The 21,280-nt window shown below is 29.2% G+C and overlaps 5 protein-coding genes across 12 annotated transcripts; 4 read left to right on the top strand and 1 right to left on the bottom strand.

Moving 5' to 3' along the window:
- Positions 1–605: 605 nt before the first annotated feature.
- Positions 606–5,802, top strand: Naam (Nicotinamide amidase). 6 transcript variants are annotated; one of them, XM_072902355.1, is made up of 7 exons: positions 606–950; positions 1,025–1,091; positions 2,811–2,882; positions 2,955–3,146; positions 3,793–4,029; positions 4,546–4,790; positions 4,975–5,802. In XM_072902355.1, exons 1-7 carry the CDS (start codon positions 817–819, stop codon positions 5,531–5,533), a joined length of 1,506 nt encoding a protein of 501 aa, XP_072758456.1. In that variant the 5' UTR covers positions 606–816; the 3' UTR covers positions 5,534–5,802. The 6 variants fall into 6 exon arrangements, with proteins under 6 accessions (XP_072758456.1, XP_072758457.1, XP_072758455.1 ...); XM_072902356.1 differs by having other exon boundaries at positions 2,970–3,146; positions 4,975–5,801; XM_072902352.1 differs by having other exon boundaries at positions 608–950; positions 1,025–1,265; positions 4,975–5,794.
- Positions 5,803–6,393: 591 nt separating this feature from the next.
- LOC140671272 (ribonuclease H1-like) lies at positions 6,394–8,656 on the top strand. Of its 3 annotated transcripts, none has more exons than XM_072902521.1 (7): positions 6,394–6,468; positions 6,945–7,177; positions 7,253–7,414; positions 7,514–7,703; positions 7,821–7,951; positions 8,035–8,299; positions 8,440–8,646. In XM_072902521.1, the coding sequence occupies exons 2-7, from the start codon at positions 7,068–7,070 to the stop codon at positions 8,527–8,529; spliced, it is 948 nt and encodes a 315-aa protein (XP_072758622.1). In that variant the 5' UTR covers positions 6,394–6,468; positions 6,945–7,067; the 3' UTR covers positions 8,530–8,646. The 3 variants fall into 3 exon arrangements, with proteins under 3 accessions (XP_072758622.1, XP_072758624.1, XP_072758623.1); XM_072902522.1 differs by having other exon boundaries at positions 6,417–6,526; XM_072902523.1 differs by lacking the exon at positions 7,253–7,414 and having other exon boundaries at positions 8,440–8,656.
- A 2,257-nt stretch (positions 8,657–10,913) lies between these two features.
- LOC140671149 (uncharacterized) lies at positions 10,914–12,518 on the top strand. Its single transcript, XM_072902290.1, has 4 exons — positions 10,914–11,118; positions 11,629–11,682; positions 11,757–11,982; positions 12,242–12,518. Exons 2-4 carry the CDS (start codon positions 11,630–11,632, stop codon positions 12,344–12,346), a joined length of 384 nt encoding a protein of 127 aa, XP_072758391.1. The 5' UTR covers positions 10,914–11,118; position 11,629; the 3' UTR covers positions 12,347–12,518.
- Positions 12,519–12,852: 334 nt separating this feature from the next.
- Rpb7 (DNA-directed RNA polymerase II subunit RPB7) lies at positions 12,853–14,685 on the top strand. The gene is made up of 8 exons (XM_072902383.1): positions 12,853–12,986; positions 13,103–13,212; positions 13,276–13,435; positions 13,558–13,608; positions 14,029–14,094; positions 14,188–14,259; positions 14,332–14,365; positions 14,439–14,685. Exons 1-8 carry the CDS (start codon positions 12,975–12,977, stop codon positions 14,453–14,455), a joined length of 522 nt encoding a protein of 173 aa, XP_072758484.1. The 5' UTR covers positions 12,853–12,974; the 3' UTR covers positions 14,456–14,685.
- A 72-nt stretch (positions 14,686–14,757) lies between these two features.
- On the bottom strand, positions 14,758–17,472 carry LOC140671199 (uncharacterized). Its single transcript, XM_072902382.1, has 5 exons — positions 17,229–17,472; positions 16,179–16,718; positions 15,939–16,027; positions 15,629–15,853; positions 14,758–15,437 (listed from the first exon to the last, which is right to left on the bottom strand). Exons 1-5 carry the CDS (start codon positions 17,340–17,342, stop codon positions 15,248–15,250), a joined length of 1,158 nt encoding a protein of 385 aa, XP_072758483.1. The 5' UTR covers positions 17,343–17,472; the 3' UTR covers positions 14,758–15,247.
- Between the last annotated feature and the right edge of the window lie 3,808 nt (positions 17,473–21,280).

Raw genomic sequence — 21,280 nt, 5'->3', positions numbered from 1 at the left:
TTTAACTCGATTGGACAAAAAATACAAATGTTCGGCAAACTATACATCGAAATTTTAATTATTTAATTAAAAAAAGCGATAAACCTCCAACGGTTTTAATTAGACTTCTGATCATCTCCACACGATTTCCAAACGATTAGTTAATTTTAATTATAAAAAAATCAAAGTGGTTCAGCTAACTTTACGGAGCTTCACTTTTTAGGTCTAATATATAAGGAAGTTAGCGGTCTAGTTATAGTATAGAAGTCTGTGTTCCGGACCGAAAATGTCGTAGGATAAGAGGTCCGACTGTATAAAACCTATGTATAATACGTTATGTATAATACGTGCTCAACCCTAATGCAACTGCAGGCGCGTTCCAATATTCACTGCCAGTACTGAAAATCTATAATTTACGTCACGTACACTATAGATTTTCAGTACTGGCAGTGAATATCGGAACGCGCCTTGAGTAGCTGCTCCGCTGCCAATGGCTGCGTTCAACAGAATTAGCAAATCAGCGAGCGCTTAGTGATTCTTTATTGTGATTGGTTTCTGCACTTAGATCCAAATGCAATAACCAATCACAATAAAGAATCACTAAGCGCTCACTGATTTGCTTTCTCCGTTGAACGCAGCCAATTCTGGTTGACTGCCGTTCTTTTGTATGTATTGATACATAACCTCAACCAACCACCGACAAAATATTTCGTCGATACATAACCTTACAAATAAAAAAAAATTGATTCAACTTTAAACAGCGGCGCGCATTTGAAAAAGGGAAGAAATCACGACAGAAACAGAATCTTGCCGAATTTTATCGTACAGCTTATCGTGATGTCACAATATCCACCTATTAACATTCGTTTGGCGGTAAACAGGACTGATTTTAACCTGATAACGAATGAAGGCGTGCAACCGCGACTCTACACTCCCGGCGAGGAGATATCGAGTCAACCGGATTTCCTGAGGTAGATTATTTTTTTTAATTGCACACAATATACACAATTTTACGAGAATTTGTAAAATTTAATTTTATCCTCAGAGGTCACGGAACTTACGTCGACGAGGACAAAACATTGCGCGCGTCAGTCGCCGGAATTCTGGAGAAGGTGAACAAACTTATATCTATCAGGCCTCTGAAGGCACGTTACAACGGCGAAATTGGGGATCTTATCGTGGGTAGGATAACGGAAGTACAACAGAAACGTTGGAAAGTCGATGTAAATTCCAAGCTTGACGCTGTTCTGCTGTTGTCCAGTGTTAATTTACCTGGTGGTGAATTGGTAAAAAGATATATATATATATATATATATGTATATACATATATTGATTTATTTATTTATTTACTTATTTATTTAGTACAAAACATTCATGAAAAGTTATACTAAGGTAACTGTCCCAATAGTAAGTCACTTTTGCTTTTTAATTTATTTTATTAAACAATTAATTAGTAAATATATTTCAAAAGAAACAATGTTATTATACATTATCACATCTATTAGTAAAATATCGCATTTTTAACTTAACTATATTGCAAAAAATTAAAAGAATTTTTAACTGGGGTGATGTTTTTGTTTAATCTGCATTGTAAATGTCAATAGTAAGAAAGATTACATATTTCGTAAATGAAATAAGTTTATATTTCTCTGCAAAATAAGAGATATATATTGTTTCATATTGCAATTGAAACAAAAAGATTATAAGCAACTTACAACCAGGTCATCAATAGATTGTTATTAAAATTTAAATAATTATTTTATATACAAATAAAAACCTTTTTATTTTAACTAAATATGATGGCTAAAAATTTAGAGAATTATTATGTAAAATATATATTTGACTTATTATTATACTTCTTTTTTCAAACAAAAAAAATTATAGTCAACACCATTAAATGACTTATGACTGTGAGACAGCTACCTTATCTTTGTTTAATTAGTTTCTTCTAAAAATATATGAAAATAATTTTATTTAAATTTTAAGACAAAAGTCTAACTTGTCTACTAAGTTTACTTAGTCTACTCTAGTAGTGTGAAAAGTTGCTGATTTTTAGAAGCTTTATTTTAAGATTGTTAGAAATTAATCTTCTTGATGTTTTACACATGTTTCATTGATATTTAAACAGTATATCTATACTTTTAAATCTTAAATATTTACGTAATTATCTGAAATGAAAAAACTCAATCTAGTTTTATTGTATAAGATATTTTTGGGATATGAATCTCAGAAATTTCATTAGAAAAAATTGAAAAATAACAAAATATTATTTTAAAATTCAATACTTCAATTTTGCTGAAATTTTTTTATTTCTTGAAGAAAAAAAATGATAAATATTAATTATTTAAATCCTCTTAGGTCAGCATCTTCAAAAAAGTGACTTTTTTCACTTAAAAAAATTGAAGCTATTCTATCTATTAATATTCAAGATATTGGTCACACTAACTTTAAAAAGAGAATCTTGAGAAAAACGCGTTTTGAAAAGGCTGATTTGAGAATCCACACGCTGTTCTATTCAAAGTTTTATAACTCTGTGAATTTGTAAATTTTTCAATAAAATTCGAGATATATTTTTCAGATTTTCATATTCTTTATGCTTTCAGAAAGTAAATTTTTTTGACCCTCTAAAGTAAAGTAGGCCCTTAAATGTAATATTTATTTTTTACAAATTATTAATCATAAAATTTGCAAAGTCTAATAATGTTAATATAAATTAAATCTTTCTGTAATTACATCTATAATATTTCTAATTAAAAAATATTTATAGCAATCTATGTAATAGTCCTGGAATATATATATTATATATAATAGAATGCTCTTAAATTTCACAGAGAAGAAGATCCGCAGAAGATGAACAGACGATGCGAAGGTACCTGCAGGAAGGAGACCTGATTTGTGCAGAGGTACAGTCAATTTTTGCTGACGGTTCCCTCTCGTTGCACACGCGAGTGCTAAAATATGGCAAACTGTCACAGGGAATAATGTTGAAGGTACCACCAATGTTGATCCAGCGTAAAAAGACACATTATCATAATCTGGAAAACGGTGCTACTCTAATACTCGGTTACAACGGCTACGTGTGGATTGGTGCGAATGTTCAGAACGTCGATAAATCCGAGGGCGGTTTCACCGAGGATCTGTCGAAGATTCCGCTGGAGAATCGTGAGGTGTGTGCGCGATTGCGTAACTGCATTTTGATCTTGGCACAATGTAACATACAGTTGTCTGACACTTCCGTGACGTATGCTTACGAAGAATCTGCCAAGTATGAAGTGCACGAATTGTTGCAACCCGAAGCGATGGTCGATGTATCGTTATTAACACATCAAAGACTCGCGAGATCTGTTATAACAATTTAATAAATTTAATTTGGTGTGATATCACCAAAATAAAGAGATAATAAAATATCAAGATAATAAAGATGAAACTCTAAAAGAGGAAAAATTAAATTGATGATATTTTTTTTAGCGTTAATCCTGAAATAAAAGATAAATAAAAAAAAGAATATGATAAATAAAAAGAGAATTTTGCATATAATATTGTGTAGCATTAAAGCTTTTCACAATTAAATTAGATTACGACAAGGACGATATTATTAGATTTATAGGACATTCCGTACCTCGCTCCTTTCTAAGAAAATTGAACGTGTCAGGCTGAATTATAACATATTGCAGTAACGTCGAAAAGAATTATATATAAGATACTGCAGTATTTTTCATCGATAGATATAGATTTGGGATAAAGTGGTCTTAATGTTAGGTGTAAAAGGTAATCACGGAGAGACGCTAATCTGAGTATTGATTAAACAAATAGAGCCTGGAAACAAGTAGTCGGCAAGTGGTAGAGTTGAGAGACATGGACGCATGTTTCAATGCTTTTGATAAAGACGGCGACGGATTGCTATCCATCTCGGAATTCGAGCTGATATGTCGCGCGTTATTTCGAAATGATCGCGGCAAGATTTACGGCCTCGAGGAAAACCAGCTGCGCGAGGTGTACTCGATCTTTGATCTCAAAGGCGATGGCATGATCGATAAGGAAGAGTTCGAGGTACGTAGGGGATGCGACGGAATATCGAGATCATATCACTTATTTTAGATATTATTTAAAATATGTAAAAAAAAAAAATATATATATATATATATTTTTTTTCTAGACGACATACAATATTCATAAAATATATACGAAATATTTGTAATAATTATTTGAATATTCTAAAAATATTAAAATATATTTTATAAATATTTTTGTAATCCTCGAGTAAACAGATTATAAAAATTTATTATAAATACCCTAGCAAATATTTAGAAATATTTACAAAATATTACGAATATTTATTTTTTATTACCATAAATATTATATAAAATATGTCAAAAAGTTTTTCTAATTTTTTTTCTCAATGTATACAAAAATGTGTATAAAATATTTTTATAATATTGAAAAAAAAATAAATATTGTGTGCTATTATCTGAATTTTTTTTAATCACTGAATATTAAATTTTTCATATTTTTGTATCAATACTTATTAATACTATTTTCTACTTCTGACATATTATAATGTTATAGGTTTGCTGGAATCGATGGATCAAAGTATGCACGCGTCCCAAGAGCGCTTTTTTAATTGTAGACGTGCAAAATGATTTTATAACGGGTTCTCTGAATATAAAACAATGTGCCGCACAGCACGACGGTTCGGAAGTGATCGAACCGATCAATCGATTGCTGGAAACAGTGCCTTTCGACTCGGTGTTTTACTCCCTGGACTGGCATCCCATGGATCACGTATCCTTTATCGATAATTTGCATCTCAGGTAGTCACAAAGCGCAATAGAAATTGTATTATAATTGAAAGTGTCTATATCAGTTTTTTAATTCTATTTATTAAAAAAATTTTGAGTCTAAAAAGACACTTGGAAATTGCAAATCTCTCTTTAGATAAAAAAAAAAAACCAAGAAATAAGTTTAGTTTGAATCAATATTCCTTTGCATTACCAGAGAAGTGGACATCAGCAGCAACATTTCAAAGGAAGCGGCGCGGGTATATGATACAGTGACGTTCCAGGGGCCGCCGTTGCTGAAGCAACGTTTATGGCCGCGTCACTGCGTGCAGGACTCGTGGGGCGCCGAGCTTCACAAGGACCTAAAAATCGTCGACAACGCGATCAAGATCTATAAAGGCACGAACCCGGAAGTAGACTCGTACTCGGTGTTCTGGGACAACAAGAAGCTGACTGAGACCACGTTGTCCTCGCAGCTGCAGGAGAAGGGCGCGACCGACATTTACATCTGCGGACTCGCCTATGACGTATGCGTGGGTGCTACAGCAGTGGACGCGCTTACCAGCGGTTACCGCACTATACTTATAGATGATTGCAGCCGCGGCGTAGATCTCGTCGACATTGAGAAGACCAAGGCCACGGTGATAGCCAGCAACGGCGTGATAGTGAATTCCAGCCAGGTAAAGGCAATGGTGGAGGGAAGAGATCGACGCCCAGAGTTGGGCTACAAGCTCGCCCAGGAGATCAAGCATAAATTGAGATTCGATGATGAATAATTCTAGTCAAATAGTATAATAAATCTAGAAGCTTTATATTAATGATAGATAATATAAAAATCATAGATATATCTTATTTTAGAACACGTTTCTTGGAGCTTTAAAAATAGTTGAAAATAAAAAAGTAAATAAAGAGAGAAATATATAAAAATTAATTGCAATAGATACATATCTTTTCTCATTGGGCATTAAAGTAATTTTAGTAAAGTAATATTAAAATGTAGGAATTAAATTTGTTATTTTTAGAAAGATTTTTTTAAGAGAAATAAAAAATAGGAGCATGTACATGTTAGACTTAAAATATGAAATTAGTGATATAGTATATAAATTTTTTTCAGCTAGTAAAGACATATAGCATTTATTTTTGAACATTTTAATGGCTCAAATAGAAAAAGAGAAAATATTGTGATCTAAGCTGCATATAAATGTATTAAAAAATATTTACTGAAAGATGTAAGCAAATATATTTTTTGTATTAGTGGTAATATTGTAGATTTAGTTATGCATATGTACATATTGTTAATTAGAAATAAGTATGTAACAAAACTTCCATAATATAAATTCTTGTTAGTATATTTATTGTTATGGAAAAAAAATTTAAATAAATTAAAATGCCTTATACAATTTACAGACTAAAATTATTATAATTTTAAATATTATTTAAGCAAGAAAGAAAAAATGTGAGAAATAAAATTGCTTATTGTATTATTTTATTTATGTCTAAACTGTATTTTATTATATCACATTTATAATTCTATTAATCATAATAAGTTTTTACACAAAATATAAAATTTATGTAATTACGTGAAAATCTGTACGCCACATGTGTCATGTGTAGTCTTACCTAACTTTACCTGCCACCTGCTATTTACATTACCTACTGTCTACTGCAGACTGTCTGCTGTTTACATTCACAGTTGTTCCATTCAGAGAAGGTGAACTGTACATTCTGTTATTTGATGCAAAGCTTGTCGCTAAAATATAAATTTATACGTAATTGAGACGAAACAGAATTAAATATTTCAATAACTAAAACATTTTGCATATTAAATTATAAAAAATCATAATATAACCTCACTAGTAATTTCATCGTAATTCACAATTATGCATATGCACGATAATATTGTCACATCTGTAAACTCTACTAATCTAATATGCAAAATAATATAATTACAGAAATAAATGCATCATAATTTGAGAAATTGCATATTTTTGTTATATATAATTATTATTTTTTTACTATTTATTATATTTTATTTATTGTTTATTATAATCATTAAAATATTTATTATGTAATTATTTATTTTTTACAGGATACATTTATTTCTTATTCTCAAATGATTGTGGATGATATATTTATAACGTATACAAAAATTATAGGGCTCTAATAGATCTTCATTTTTTTTGTCAGGAAATCCTGGAGGTAATGCGTGAATGTTACTCTTGCTAGTAAAAGTGAAACTGTTATATATTAATTAACAAAAGTATCATGACTCTTTGGAAGAAAGATCATCTACATTGAGTAAATTAATTGATGAAATTGCATTTCATCAATTGCATATTTGTAGCAAGGCAATATTTTTTTAATAGAATGCCTTACTATGCAGTTGCCAAAGGTCGGAAGCCTGGTATTTATCTCACATGGTAATAAAATTATATAACTCAAAGCTAAATTATTGATGAAAGCTGATTAAAGGCAAGACTTCCTATTTTTTAAAGGGATGAATGCAGTGCTCAAGTTCTCAAATTTCCTGGATCCATATATAAAAAATTTGCTACGGAAAGTGAGGCTCAAAACTTTATAAAAGAACGTTCCTCTTCTATCGTAGGAACAAATTTGACTAAAAGTCTTGCCTCGTCAAAAATTGTTAAACCTGTAGAGTAAATATCAATAATTGTTCTTGTTGCAAACCAAGAAAGGACTTTTACAAAACTAATAATGGTTAAAACAATACTGCTTAACATACATTTTATTCATAGGTCACAAGTTTTACCAAAACAAGTATTTCCACTTGGAAGCAAACAAACCGCAGTAGCCCAGAGAAAATTGTTATTGTCACTTTCAAAAAGGACTTTATCAACAAATAGTGATACCAATGAACAACCAAGTAAAAAAAGAAAAATTACGTCAGATAATGCAGAATTTACTTCAATTCAACTCTCTGATCAGGTTTGAAGCAAACAGCATCTTAAGAGATATAAAATTTATTATAATTTATGAATTAATAAATTATATTATGAGAAATTTATATTATATTTTATACCTTGTAATTTCTGGATTCCACAGGACAACAAAATAGATTTTATTGTGGATAAAGATGGCTATGTGAATGTTTTCACTGATGGCGCGTGCAGTTCCAACGGACACAAAAACGCGCGAGCTGGTATTGGTGTCTGGTTTCAAAATGATCATCCATTGTACAATTTCTTTCTCAATCTTATCGTCCATATTTGGTTTTATATTTAATAGATTGTTTAGAGAATAACTATTATTTCCATAGAAATGTATCTCAACCAGTCGAGGGACGACCGACCAACAACATGGCAGAAATTCAAGCAGTCACAGTAGCTGCGAGGCAAGCTAAGAAGGCAGGAATAAAAAAGCTAAAGATCAATACCGATTCGAAATTCCTCATCTCCTGCATCACCCAATGGATGCCAAGTTGGAAGAAGAAAGGATGGAAGACATTGGATAACAAGCCAGTTATAAATAAAACAGAGTTGTTGGAAATGGAGAGAGAATTAGAGTCACTGACCATTGCTTGGGTAAGCAATCCTTAATTTAAAATTTTATTATGAATAAAATTTAATAATCTCTATGTACAAGATAAACATTCAATTAATAAATATATACTTTGTTATAGTAAAAATATTGTGAAATCTAATTTAAGCAAATAATTTTCTAGAATCATGTGAATGGACATGTAGGAATTTATGGTAATGAAATGGCAGACCAACTGGCGAAAAAGGGCTGTTTGCTGTATAAGTCAGGTTGAACAATAAAGACAAATATTTAATCAAAAATATAAAAAACATTCTTATTATAACTATTAAATTAGTATATCCTTCTGTAAGAAAATGAAATTATTTATAATATATTTTATTTCTGTAATACACATAAATAAACTTTCATATAATTATACATTAATATATCAAATTAATAATTAAATATATCAAGTATTTATTCTGATTGAAAAGTAGACTGTTAAGAATTTAATAAAGAATTTAATCAAATATGCATAAGAAAAATTGTTTAAATTATAGATTGTATATATAGAGCTATATATCATATCCTTATGTACATACAGATTGAATACAATTATAATTTTAATTCTTTAATTAAAGATAATCATTGTTAGATTTAATATAAGTGATGTCACTTCTTGTAGAGTGAAGATAAATATTATAGAGGCACAAACATTTGTTTGTAATTGCAATTATAAATTTTTTAAACCATAAATTATTAATATTTCTAAACTATGTAAATAGATTCTTTCTCGTGACATAATTATAAATCTTTTAAATTATAGAATATTAATATTTCTAAACTATGTACATAGATTTTTTCTCGTTACATAATTAAAGTTATTTATTGCTAAGTTTATTGCTAAAACAACTCTCTAATATACAAAATGCTATTTTTTAGTAGAAGTATGAGGACCCTCGTTTGTCACCTGTTGACTTGATGACCTTGTCGAAATTTGTTTAAGAAGAATGTAAATGTCTTCCGGAGATACTTGTAACGCCAGCAATTCCAATACGATGCTGAGACAAAAAGTTATGCTAAATATCTCTGTAAAAAATCCCGTGAAAGAAGCTCGAGGAATTCTACTCTGAAAAGGTTATTTTACCGGAAAACGCCTGGTACCGCCGAGATTCCCGCTATTTCAGCCAGCTCAATCAATTCTTGCTGATGCGATTGCGGAAATGACATTTTTCACAGAATTGTTTCACCGTCCAGTTTCGCAAATTTTTGGATTTGCCGCGCGAAATTGAGTATTAAGTTTGCTAACAATGCGTTCTTTCCGTGTGTCTTTTCTTACGAGTCTCCTCCGAAATGAAGAAAACGCAATATACGTAAAAACAATATAACAAATTCTAATAAATTTGTTGAAGAATGAAAGAATTGCAATATTTTTTCATATTTTCTTTTTTTTTACATTTTTCTATTTCTTTTTTTTTTTTTTATATTAATATCAGAGAGAAATTTCTCTCTGTAGGACCAACGAGAAAATTTCAACGTCACTGTCACCAACATTGAGAAATAAATTTTTATTCAATGAATGGTGTATGTCTGTATCATAGAAATATTATATATAGAGCCCGTAAGTGGATGCGATAGCGAAATAGAAGGAGAACGCTGCATATGGGCCTCTGCTGTCCTTGTCTATCGCACATGTGCAAGCTGATACAAGTGCCCCTCTCCTTTGCTTACAGAATAACAAGAGTAACATTTTTATAACGCGCATGCGCGATAGACAAGAACAGCAGGTGCCCATATGCAGCGTTCTCTTTCTATTTCGCTATCGCGTACTCGGCCCCCTCCCGTGTTCTATATCTAATATCTCTATGTAATTATTATAATAATTATTATAGGACTTTATTAAGGCCTATATCTGTCTCTTTTGCTAGTATCTCATTGGTTATTTTGCCCCCTTTGAATTCTGGAAGGGGACAAAATAACCAATGAGATACTAGCAAAAGAAACAGACATAGACCTCAGGTGTCAAGTCACTAGATTACTTTACTCAGGTGTAGTATCTCTCTCTCTCTCTCTCTCTCTCTCTTTCTCTAAACCGAGCGCGCGTTTGGCTATCGCGATGCTCAGTCCATTTTATATGTCTATGATTGAAGATTTATGCTAAGACTGATATTTATAGTCGGTTCTTATATATAAGATCGTCTTAGGCATGTTTTTAATCGACTTAAGACTACGTTCAGCCAATTAAATGGCCGAATAGAATTTTAAAGACCTTATTTAAGACGAGCTTGAATATAAGAACGGACTATGAATACCGGCCTAAGACTCCATATATGCGGTGAGCTCCGGTAAACGCATGCGGCGACCAATCAGGAGCCAGGCGCTTGCCGGATTCGACTTGCGCCTGGTTCCTGATTGGTCACCGCATGCGTTTACCGGAGCTCACCGCATATATGAAGTCTTAGCATAAAGATTAGAATTGTGCCTAATCAGAACAAAAGGAACTAAAATTGCTTTATTCTGATTGGTCACATTTCCATCTTCAATGCGTAGTCTGACACAGGGTTTAGTTGTTCCAACGGATTTGAAGATCTGAGATTCATTGGTCACGTGATATGACACGAAGGGAATCACAGGATTTTAAATTGACATGAGTGAAATGACGCAATTATTAGCAGACAAAGAGCATATATATCTAATGTGTCTGTATGATCACGTATGATAAGCCATCGGCTAGCAATTGTATCGAGATATTTCAAGAGAGCAGAAGGATCAAAAGGGACCGAATCGCCATTTTGATGTGAATTCCTTTGTTAGAAGTCACGGAAGATTGAAGCTTGTGTTATTAAGCGCTAATTACTGATACGTCAAAGAAATTGCTCAAGTAAGTTTTGCAACGAACGTAACATTTATCGAACAATAAATCTCGTAACAATTTTTCGATTAAGCTAATCTGGACCTGTTGCTTCCACATATATCAGTTTTTAGATGGATATCTTCTTTTGTGCATTTTACTACTAATATTAATTGTATCCTAGTAAATATAATTGAACTGCTAAGTATTAATTACTTTAAATTATTATTACATACAAGATTCGTATAGAATTAATGTTATTTTTCAATGTCTTTTTTTTTCTTTATGATGTTTTAAAATATAATATCCGTTCAATGTTTTTAAAATAGATATAAAATATATATATATATATATATAAGTTACAAAAAAGAAAGAATTTAGCAGAAAGCCTTTTTATGTTTATAATGAAATTTATATTTATGAGAAAAGAATTGGAACAAAAAATAATTTTAATAATAAGTAATAATAATAACAGATGTAATACAATAATTAAATTTAAAAAATAAAGTTTAAATTCTTATGTTTATATCTTTTCAATAGGATGCCTTACTACGGAGTAGCTAATGGTCGTAATACTGGAGTTTATGATAATTGGTAAGAAGAACAAAAATCATTATATTCTGAAGCTAAATATTATTTAATCTAAATGGAAACTTTTTTGTTACAAGGGAGGACTGTAAAAAACAAGTTGAAGGATATTCTTATAACGAATATAAAAAATTCAATACTCCATCTGAAGCTTGGGACTTTGTAGATGAACGCTCTTCAACTTTTAATGGAAATAAATATGTTAATAATTCGAATGATAATGCCATAGCTTGTAGAGGTGGTAATCAAATCGCACTAAGAAATAATTATGAAGGAATTAGTTCCTACCAACGAACTGATTACATGGTATGAGTTAAAAGAAAAATTTTTGAATGCAAAAAATTATTTTTTAGATGTTTTACGTTTCAATAATTTTGATATAATTAATGACAATATTCAATAATTTTATGACAAAAATTTTTTATAATTTACCATGCCATATGTGTCAAATCTAAATAGATGATTTAAATTTTTTGTAAAATAAAATATTGCATTACATTCTTTAATATTTTGTCTTTTTTTAATTTTATCATTTTTAAGTTGAAATAATTTCTGTTTTTTACAGGAAGGAAAAAACGGCGTTGTTGTGCGCGAGCGTACTTATAAAAGTGGTCGACATGGCAATGGCTATTTTGTTGAAAAACGTACACTTACTTACTGGGAAAATTAGTAACAACAAAAGTAGTTGGGGGGAAAAATAAGCAATACTCGTATAATATAAAGTAAGCATGATTCTCGATAAATTTAAACATTTAATTATTAATAACATTGATTAAAATATGTTAATTTTAGTTATGTATGTAGAAGTTCTAAACATATGTTCAAGTTATTGTTATAGTATGTTCTTTTTTTTTTTTTTTTTTTTTTTTTTTTTGAAATATTGCACACAGGCGTTAACTAATAAGTTTTATATATTTTTTTATATGAAAGCAACATATGTTATTCGAATAATTGTTACAAAAAATTATTAAACAACTTATTGACTGCATTAAACAATATGTTTAAATTTCTAGTTTGTATACATTTTTTCATTTAATAAATACTTTATAATTACATAAAATCTTTTCTGAAATAGTCTTTTTATATAAATAAATGAATAATTGGATGTCGCTTTTTTTTTACTATTTTGTATGACCTAATGTATTTGTAATTTTAAATGTAACCGCCTTGTGCCATCAATGGAAATATTAAAATCCCTAGAAATATAATATTCCCTAAATATGTTTACCTGCTGCTAATTGCTAATATGGCGCGAGAATGTTTACGATCAAGTGCGATATAAAGGTTAGATTGCCATCATGTTTTATCATGTAAGTTAATTTTACATTTTTTCTTTTGAATAATTAATTATTAATCATACTTTTACTTGAGATGTAAGTATAAAATATTAACTGTTATTTTTAATCTTTTTTTCTTTAATAAACAGATCTCACTAGAGCATGAGATTTTATTGCATCCGCGATATTTTGGTCCCCAATTACTGGATACGGTAAAGCAAAAGCTCTACACTGAAGTGGAAGGGACTTGTACAGGAAAGTAAGTGTCAAAATTGTACCTCTGATATTGAAAATTTCGATTTTAATCGTATTTTTTATTCAGATATGGCTTCGTCGTCGCAGTCACAACGATAGATAATATAGGAGCCGGAATCATACAGCCAGGACAAGGCTTCGTAGTTTATCCTGTCAAATACAAAGCCATCGTATTTAGACCATTCAAAGGTGAAGTGTTGGACGCAATTGTAACTCAAGTGAATAAGGTACTACATGTGTTTTCTTGAAAAATTTGGACCTACTTTATATAAATGAGTTGATTTTTCTTTGTAAAGTTTTAATTGTTATAAAGAATTTATTTAAAATTTTGCCTGTGTAATATTTACAGGTTGGAATGTTTGCTGAAATAGGTCCACTCTCGTGTTTTATATCTCATCATGTAAGTAATTAACAAATATTTGACATATTGGAGGTTTTATAACAAAAAGATACATTTTTTATTTTTTGGATATATTAAAATGGTATATTAAAATGTTATATATTAAACAAGAAAAAAGAGTGATATTAGTTTTTTAATGTCTTCTTATTTAAAATATATGAAAATTGCATTATGTATAAAATTCAAATTTTAAAATGACTTTCCTCATTTTCTCTAAAGTTACAATTTCAGACTTTCACTTCTATGTAATAAAATCAATATATAATTATAACGATAAATAATATATAAACTGACAATTTTTAAAAAATAATAAAATTAAAAAATTATTTACATATAAGATTTTAATAAGTGTTTTGCTTATTATTATAATTATTAAAATTTTATATAAAATAAGATTTTAAAAGTTTAAATTTTTTGTAGTCAATTCCAGAGGATATGCAATTTTGTCCAAATGTTAATCCAGCTTGCTATAAATCAAAGGAAGAAGTAAGTCATATCACAAGGAGTGTTACACATTTTGTAATAAAAAGTTTAATGATTTTCAATTTGATAATGACATGTTTGAAATATATCTTTCAGGATGTAGTTATCCAAGCAGATGATGAAATTAGATTGAAAATAGTGGGCACGAGAGTCGATGCTACAGGAATTGTAAGTATTACATTTATAATAAAAATCATTTTACGTTATATTAATTTATAAATATAAAATCTTATTTTTCAGTTTGCTATTGGAACGTTAATGGACGATTACTTAGGTAACAAGATGACTAATGCTTTGAATTTTAATGTGTTTAATATATCATTTGTAACTTATTTTTATTTTTACAGGTCTTGTATGCAATTAATGTGTTTGCATTCTATTTGTAAAAAAATTTTCTATAAATTTAACAAAAGTTATCCAAAAACAATATAAACACTTAGAGAATTCTCTGCATTTATATACAACAGAAAATTTAATAAATTGAATTTAAAAAAATTAAAAATCTAAGAAATAATGTATAAAAAAGCCATCTTGACTAAACAAAATAACAATTATTAGATATGACTCCATTATATATCTTTTTCTACTTAAAGTGACAAAAATTTTAATATATTTATGAAAACAAAATTATATATATATATGTGTAATACAAAATATATACATATATATTGAAGGAACATTTAATATATTTATTAACATAATATTAACAATCCAGAGTGTGAAGCAAATATTTTTATCAGCAAAATAGAGTGCTAACTCTAACTTTACAGTAATTTTACTAAATTTTTTTTCATTCTCCAACATTTTTCAAGTTATATTACATAATATAATATATATCTCTTTATATAGAAATACTAGTGCAAAATTCGAACATTGCTATTGTCGAAAACAAATATGGGTAGTTTACAATCATACAAGATACTGTTTATATACATTTTTTAATTCATAAATCTCTCTTACTATCAATCATTACTATGCAATGACATTCATAAGAAAACGAATACGCCAGCATACATGCTTAGAATTATCGATTTATGAAAAAAGCATTCTTAATGCATCTCGTTGTGACAGTTGAGTAAAATTACACAATTCCAGCGCTCGACAATTATTGCCGAATCATTTATTTATTAATGCAATTTTAAATCGGCAATTAAATTCAATTCAATGAAGTTCTTGTCGCGTTATCAAATATGTTCACGAGATTTTTGAATAATGCTAATTTTGGTGCAATGCGTAGATCTTCTTTTTTTACAATCACATCCTGATCAGGCATCACTTTATCTGCAACATGCTTGTAGATTTTTCCATCGCCATTTATAGAATATGTAGAGAAGCCATCATACCATCTGAAATTATTATATATATATATTTTTTTTTTGGATCCCATGTATTAAATATTAATTATTTCTGCATTAAAGCATTGGATTTTATACATAAAATTGGAATTTAAATAATGTTCTATTTTGTTGAAGACAAAACTAAAAAAACTACCTATTTTACTGTTCTGATTACACTGATGTTTATATAATATACTTACATTTCATGATTGGATTCTATAGTATCTTGTATTTTCCAAATTTTGTATTTCCAAAACATGGAGAACACTTTCCAGCCTGTGACACCTCGTATACGCCAACGAATCTTTACAGTACCATCATCGCTATGCATTGTGATCTTTAAAACTTGAAGCTTAACATGTGCAAACTTTATATGACCAATAGTCCTTAACAATATCAATTGTTTAGCATAATTTGTAATTCCCCTGTAATTATATATAGTTTACATTATTTTAGTATTTCACAGAAATTCTTATAAATTTTTGAGTTAGAATACTTGATCAAACTAACTTTGTCGTCACTCCTCTAATATTATTAATAAAAATTAGATCCTGAGTGTATATCGAATAATTCTGAGGTTTCACGAATAGATTTGGTAACTGCAGACAATATTTCAATTAGAAAAATTTAATATAATCTCATATGAGGTATCTCAGAATTATTGTACTTATTTTTAAAGAACACATGTTCTCCTTTGGAAAAAAAGTGCAATAATTCTGAATATTCAATGTCAATTATTAATTAACATACATCTTGACTAAGAGAATTGACTATGTTTTGCAGTTGTTCCTGTGATGGTTTACCCTCATTATTTTGTAATGGTGGTGATTGTGGACTCGTCTTTAAAATGTTCTCATCATCAGAAGTTAATAAAATATTTCTGTCAATATTTGATTCCTGACTAATGTGCAAATATTGCAAAGAATTCATTCTATTATTATCTAGAAACTCAGAATTATTGTTATCATTTCTTATAACACAGTTTTGTTCCTGAAACACAGTAACATTGTTCGATGCGATTTCTGTAGGCGTTATGTATTTCCTGTTTTTTGAAAAGATAACGTTGGGCCTCTGGAACTTATTATGTAGCCTATGCAAGCTCTGGTCCCAATGCGTCGTTTCACTCTTAGTCTCATTATTGACATATCGTCTATTTTGCTTCTTATTCCATTGATTGCAAGTGTCAAGAGAAGCAAGCGATAAGTTTGGATGCAATATAAAACTTACATAAGGTATTGGTTTGTCTGTAGTGTTTGCTCTTACTGATAATGCTCTCTGTGTACCCAAAAACTAAAATTTTACATATATACAGTTAGCATCAAAGTTACAATAGCTATAATATAGAAAAAAAACAAAATATATGATATATTTAATAATATAATTAATGTTAATTTCTATGAATTACAAGTAGAATACAAAAATGGTAACTTTTTGGGCTAATTTGTACTGTTTCTTTTTATTTATTTATGCTTATATTCAAAATTAAATTAATTGATTTCTATTAAATTTTTATTAGTTTTTATTAGAAATATTTATTGTTATAGATTGACAAAAATTATGTTATTCTTAATACTTCTGTCCAAGAGAAATTTAGTTCAAACACAAATTTATAATAAAAAAAAGTTATTTAAAATACGCATTTCACGGCTCGATGAATTAACCCTAAAGTCCACTGTAGAATCACGAGTACGATTATGTAAGCGTTGGAAAATTCGGACTTCGGCAACGGATAATTTCCGTTCTTGGAGTTTAGGAATCTGTATGAAATTCGCGGAACAATATTTAAATCGGTAGATTTACCTGTTTTAAAGAGGTAGACGACTCGACGTGTTCACGAAGCCGATGACGGTCGAGCCTCGACAGCGGTTTTCGACCGCCGACGAGAGACGATAACGCGCGAAAACACAGGGACATCCTTATTGACGATCCGTTGACGGCGTTAGATCAACGTTAGATCGACAACGTCTTCGACGGCATGCTCGCAAGCACACAAGTTTATAAAAGCTGCGCGCGTGCTTTCTAGCGTGTGCATCGACTTGATCGACTGCTTGTGACAGTTGGAACTCCATTTCGTTCCGACAGAGGCGCACTTTTCTATTTATATATGTATATAAGATAACTTATGTATTTTCTTTACACCAATTGATTTGTCTCATTATTCTGTGCATAAAAGTATTAGGGTAAGATAATGATTGAAAAATGAATATTTTACGAGATATCTTGTATTTTATATCAAAATATCGCAACTTTGTAGCCTTTTATAACTCGAAAAGTACTTCACAAAAAAACATTTTATTATAGTGTTTTGGAAAGCTCTCGAGATAAGCTACAAGAATATGCAATAATATATAAGGTGTTCCATTTAAAAAAATCGACGTGACCTTCACATGACCTTCAAATGAAAATTCAAGGTCAAACCAATGGTACCATCTTATGTCCTCCTCAAAACTCTACAACTTTGGTTCGAAACATTTTTCTCAGAGACGTTTCGTTTTCGAGATATTTGACCGTTTCCAGACTTTTCTAACACTCTGTATATACACTACGCAAAAAAATTAAGGCAATCCAAGTGCTGTCTGGGCTATACCGTGTTGACATATTATGCGTGTGCCACTATGAACACTGAACACTGAACAGACGACGCACATTATAAAATTTAGCACACACAGCGCCGCGGTTTACGAAGAATGTTTCTGCAACATTGCTGGATCATTTCAATGAAATATTGCAACTCGTATTCAAGTTTTCATAACATGTAATATATAAAGACTACAAAGAATAATAGGTACTACTAAATATTATAGGAGCAACATTACTAAAGTTCGAGCAAAAGTTATGGAATATGAAAATTACATAAAATTACTTCGTGTTGATAAACCAATTTTGGAAACGAAAATTAAGTATTTACAGTTTCATAATATCAATGCAAAACTACGTAGCCATATTTGATAAATTTGCGTCGACTACTGATCCAGATAACACAAGCTATTCGAAAAGAATTCATTTTTATGTCACCAATTTTGAATCCCTTTTGAAATACATATAGAATACATTTTATAACTCAAAATTGGTGACATAAAAATGAATTCTTTTCGAATAGCTTGTGTTATCTGGGGAATCACCTTTACAATACTTATTAACTTATAAATTGTCGCAAGACCATCTTGAGCTTTTTTTTTTCAAATATTAGATCCTGTGGAGGTTACAGCAATAATCCAAATACTGAACAATTTGAATTTGCATTCAAGTCATTGTTAATTTATACACAAGTTCGAAATTCTGTTTATTCTAATATTATTATAAACTTTGTAATATATAAATATAAAAATAAATTTTATATATAATATATAATATATTTAATAAGAGAAAAATAATTTTTAACCATTGTTGTATATACATTGCACTGCAACATGACTATGATATTACAGTGTAATCTTGCTAAAGGCGGACATTTTTACGTTACTACGACATTGCATCCATGTTGCAACTATATTAGGCAATCATTTTGCAATATTACAATATTGCAATGAGATATTTTTGCAATCTTTTTGCAATTTTTCAGTGCTGTATGGGTTATGTCATGAAATTATTAGCCTCTGCGTGTTGTTTTTATAAGTACTTTAATTGTGGAGAAGGATGATTTATCAATTCTTGTAGCCAAAAAATAGATTTTCAAAATCTGTAATTCATGTTCTGTCGGTAATTTTGGATATACACACTATGAAAAAAATTAAAGGGGGCAACTTTTTTCCATATAAAAAAATCCCATTTTCAACTAGTTGCAACTTCCTTAAAAATAATCGAAATAAGATCAATAAAAAAGCGTTTCAAAGCTTCAAGTTTCTAGTTTTAAAATCTTTAAATGAATTTCAAAATTCTTTCTATTTGTTACAATATTTTAAATGTCCTGTGAATCTCTTATGGACATCTTTTGAACATGTGTACGTGCTGATAAGGATTGTAAGAAAAAGCGACATCCTCACTCATCTGTTCTTTAACACCCAATTAATGAAATTGTGCTAGGATTTTTTTTAATTCGGCATACTTGGACAAACTATTGAAAAATGTATTCAATCGACGTCGCTTTCTTACAATGTAATTTTGTAATAAAAAAATTGAAATTTATTTAAAGATTCTTAAATTAGAAATTTCAAGCTTTGAAATGCTTTTTTATATTGATTTTATTCGATCTTATATCAATTATTTTTAAGGAAGTTGCAACTACTTGAAAATTGGCCTTTTTTATATAATTTAAGGTCCCACATATATGGCCCTTTTTATAATAAAAATACATTACTAACGAAGAGAGTTCGATTTTCGATTTAATAAATCTCGAGCGTGCTGATAGAAAGTGGCTCTTTAATTTTTTTGCGTAGTGTATATTATGCAGTTACGCGTCATAACTCATCGAAAAGATTTTTTATATTTTAAGTCATATGTAAATTTACTTCCCGTACAGCACAGAAAGATTGTATACACATTGCAACAATCTTTCACCGCAATATTGCAATATTGCAAATTTACTGCAAAATGTTGCTGCACCATTGTTGTGGGATTTCAGCAACGTTAAAATGTTCGTTTTTAGGAAGATTGCAACGAAATATTATAGCAATATTGCAATGTCAAGAATTTTCAATAATGCATTGTTACCGTAATCGTCGATTAATGTTGCATACGACTTTTTGTTTCTGATACATAATCATACATGATAAAATATCAAAAGCATATGGACACATAAAATACAAAAAAGTTGAACTTAAATGTGGGTAATAATTTTTTTATTTAAAAAATATATTATAAATTTACATAAAATTATATATATATATATATATATATATATATATATATAATTTATTATATGTATAAATTTATTATAATATAATATTTCTTAGATAAATATTATTGCAAACATTTATTTAAGTTCAACTTTTTCATATTTTATATGTTTCTTATACGTTTTACTCTAAAAAAATATAATTATAAAATTTTGATGTTGAAATTTTTCCGAAATATATGTTGCAACGACTGTGCTGATATTTTATAGATTTATATCTCTGCAATGTTTTTGTAATGTTTTATTGCAATTTGCAATATTGCAACGTTGCTGCAATGTAATTGCAATGATCTGTACTGTATGGGTTATTTATTTTAGTTATGATTTTTTGCAAAAAATTCAAGAATCTTTACAAAAAATTAATTAATATCACTAATTTAACTTTAATAACTTTTATTTTGTTTAAAATAATTATATAACTTATATATATATATATATATATAAATTATATTTAAAAATATATATATTTTGTAATACGTATCTGTACGTATTTCATACATTAAAACTACGAAGTGATTATATATATTGATATAATCAAATAATTAGATCAAAAATTAAAATTAAGAACCTAGGTAGCAAGCACACGACATTTTAACGTCAAAATATGGTCATTTCGAACCAAATATGACGTGATGTAATGACATAAAAATGACTGAAAAATGACGGACTAATGTCACAGACCGATGACGACATTTCAAGACGTTAAAAAGACATGACTTCAAGGCCATTCTAGACCTATTAGTGACGTTTTAATGACATATTTGATCATGAATCTTTTCCTCTAGCGTGAACTCGTGAAAAATTTATTCACAAATATTGAATTCGTTAATGAAACTTTTTACTTTTCACGAGTTCACGCTAGAGGAAAAGATTCATGATCAAATGTCATGATCAAGTCCCAAGTTATAGAGGAAATTCATGTTAGAGCCCTGAAATATAGAGAATTGTGAATATCAAAATTATACACAAAATTGTTCGAATAATTTAAGATATTATAAAAAATTAAATGAGTTTTTAG

This window comes from Anoplolepis gracilipes, chromosome 11 (assembly GCF_047496725.1).
Source record: "Anoplolepis gracilipes chromosome 11, ASM4749672v1, whole genome shotgun sequence".
Lineage (NCBI taxonomy): Eukaryota > Metazoa > Arthropoda > Insecta > Hymenoptera > Formicidae > Anoplolepis > Anoplolepis gracilipes.
The sequence above is the reverse complement of the archived record's forward strand: the minus strand, read 5'-3'. Positions and strand labels throughout refer to the sequence as shown.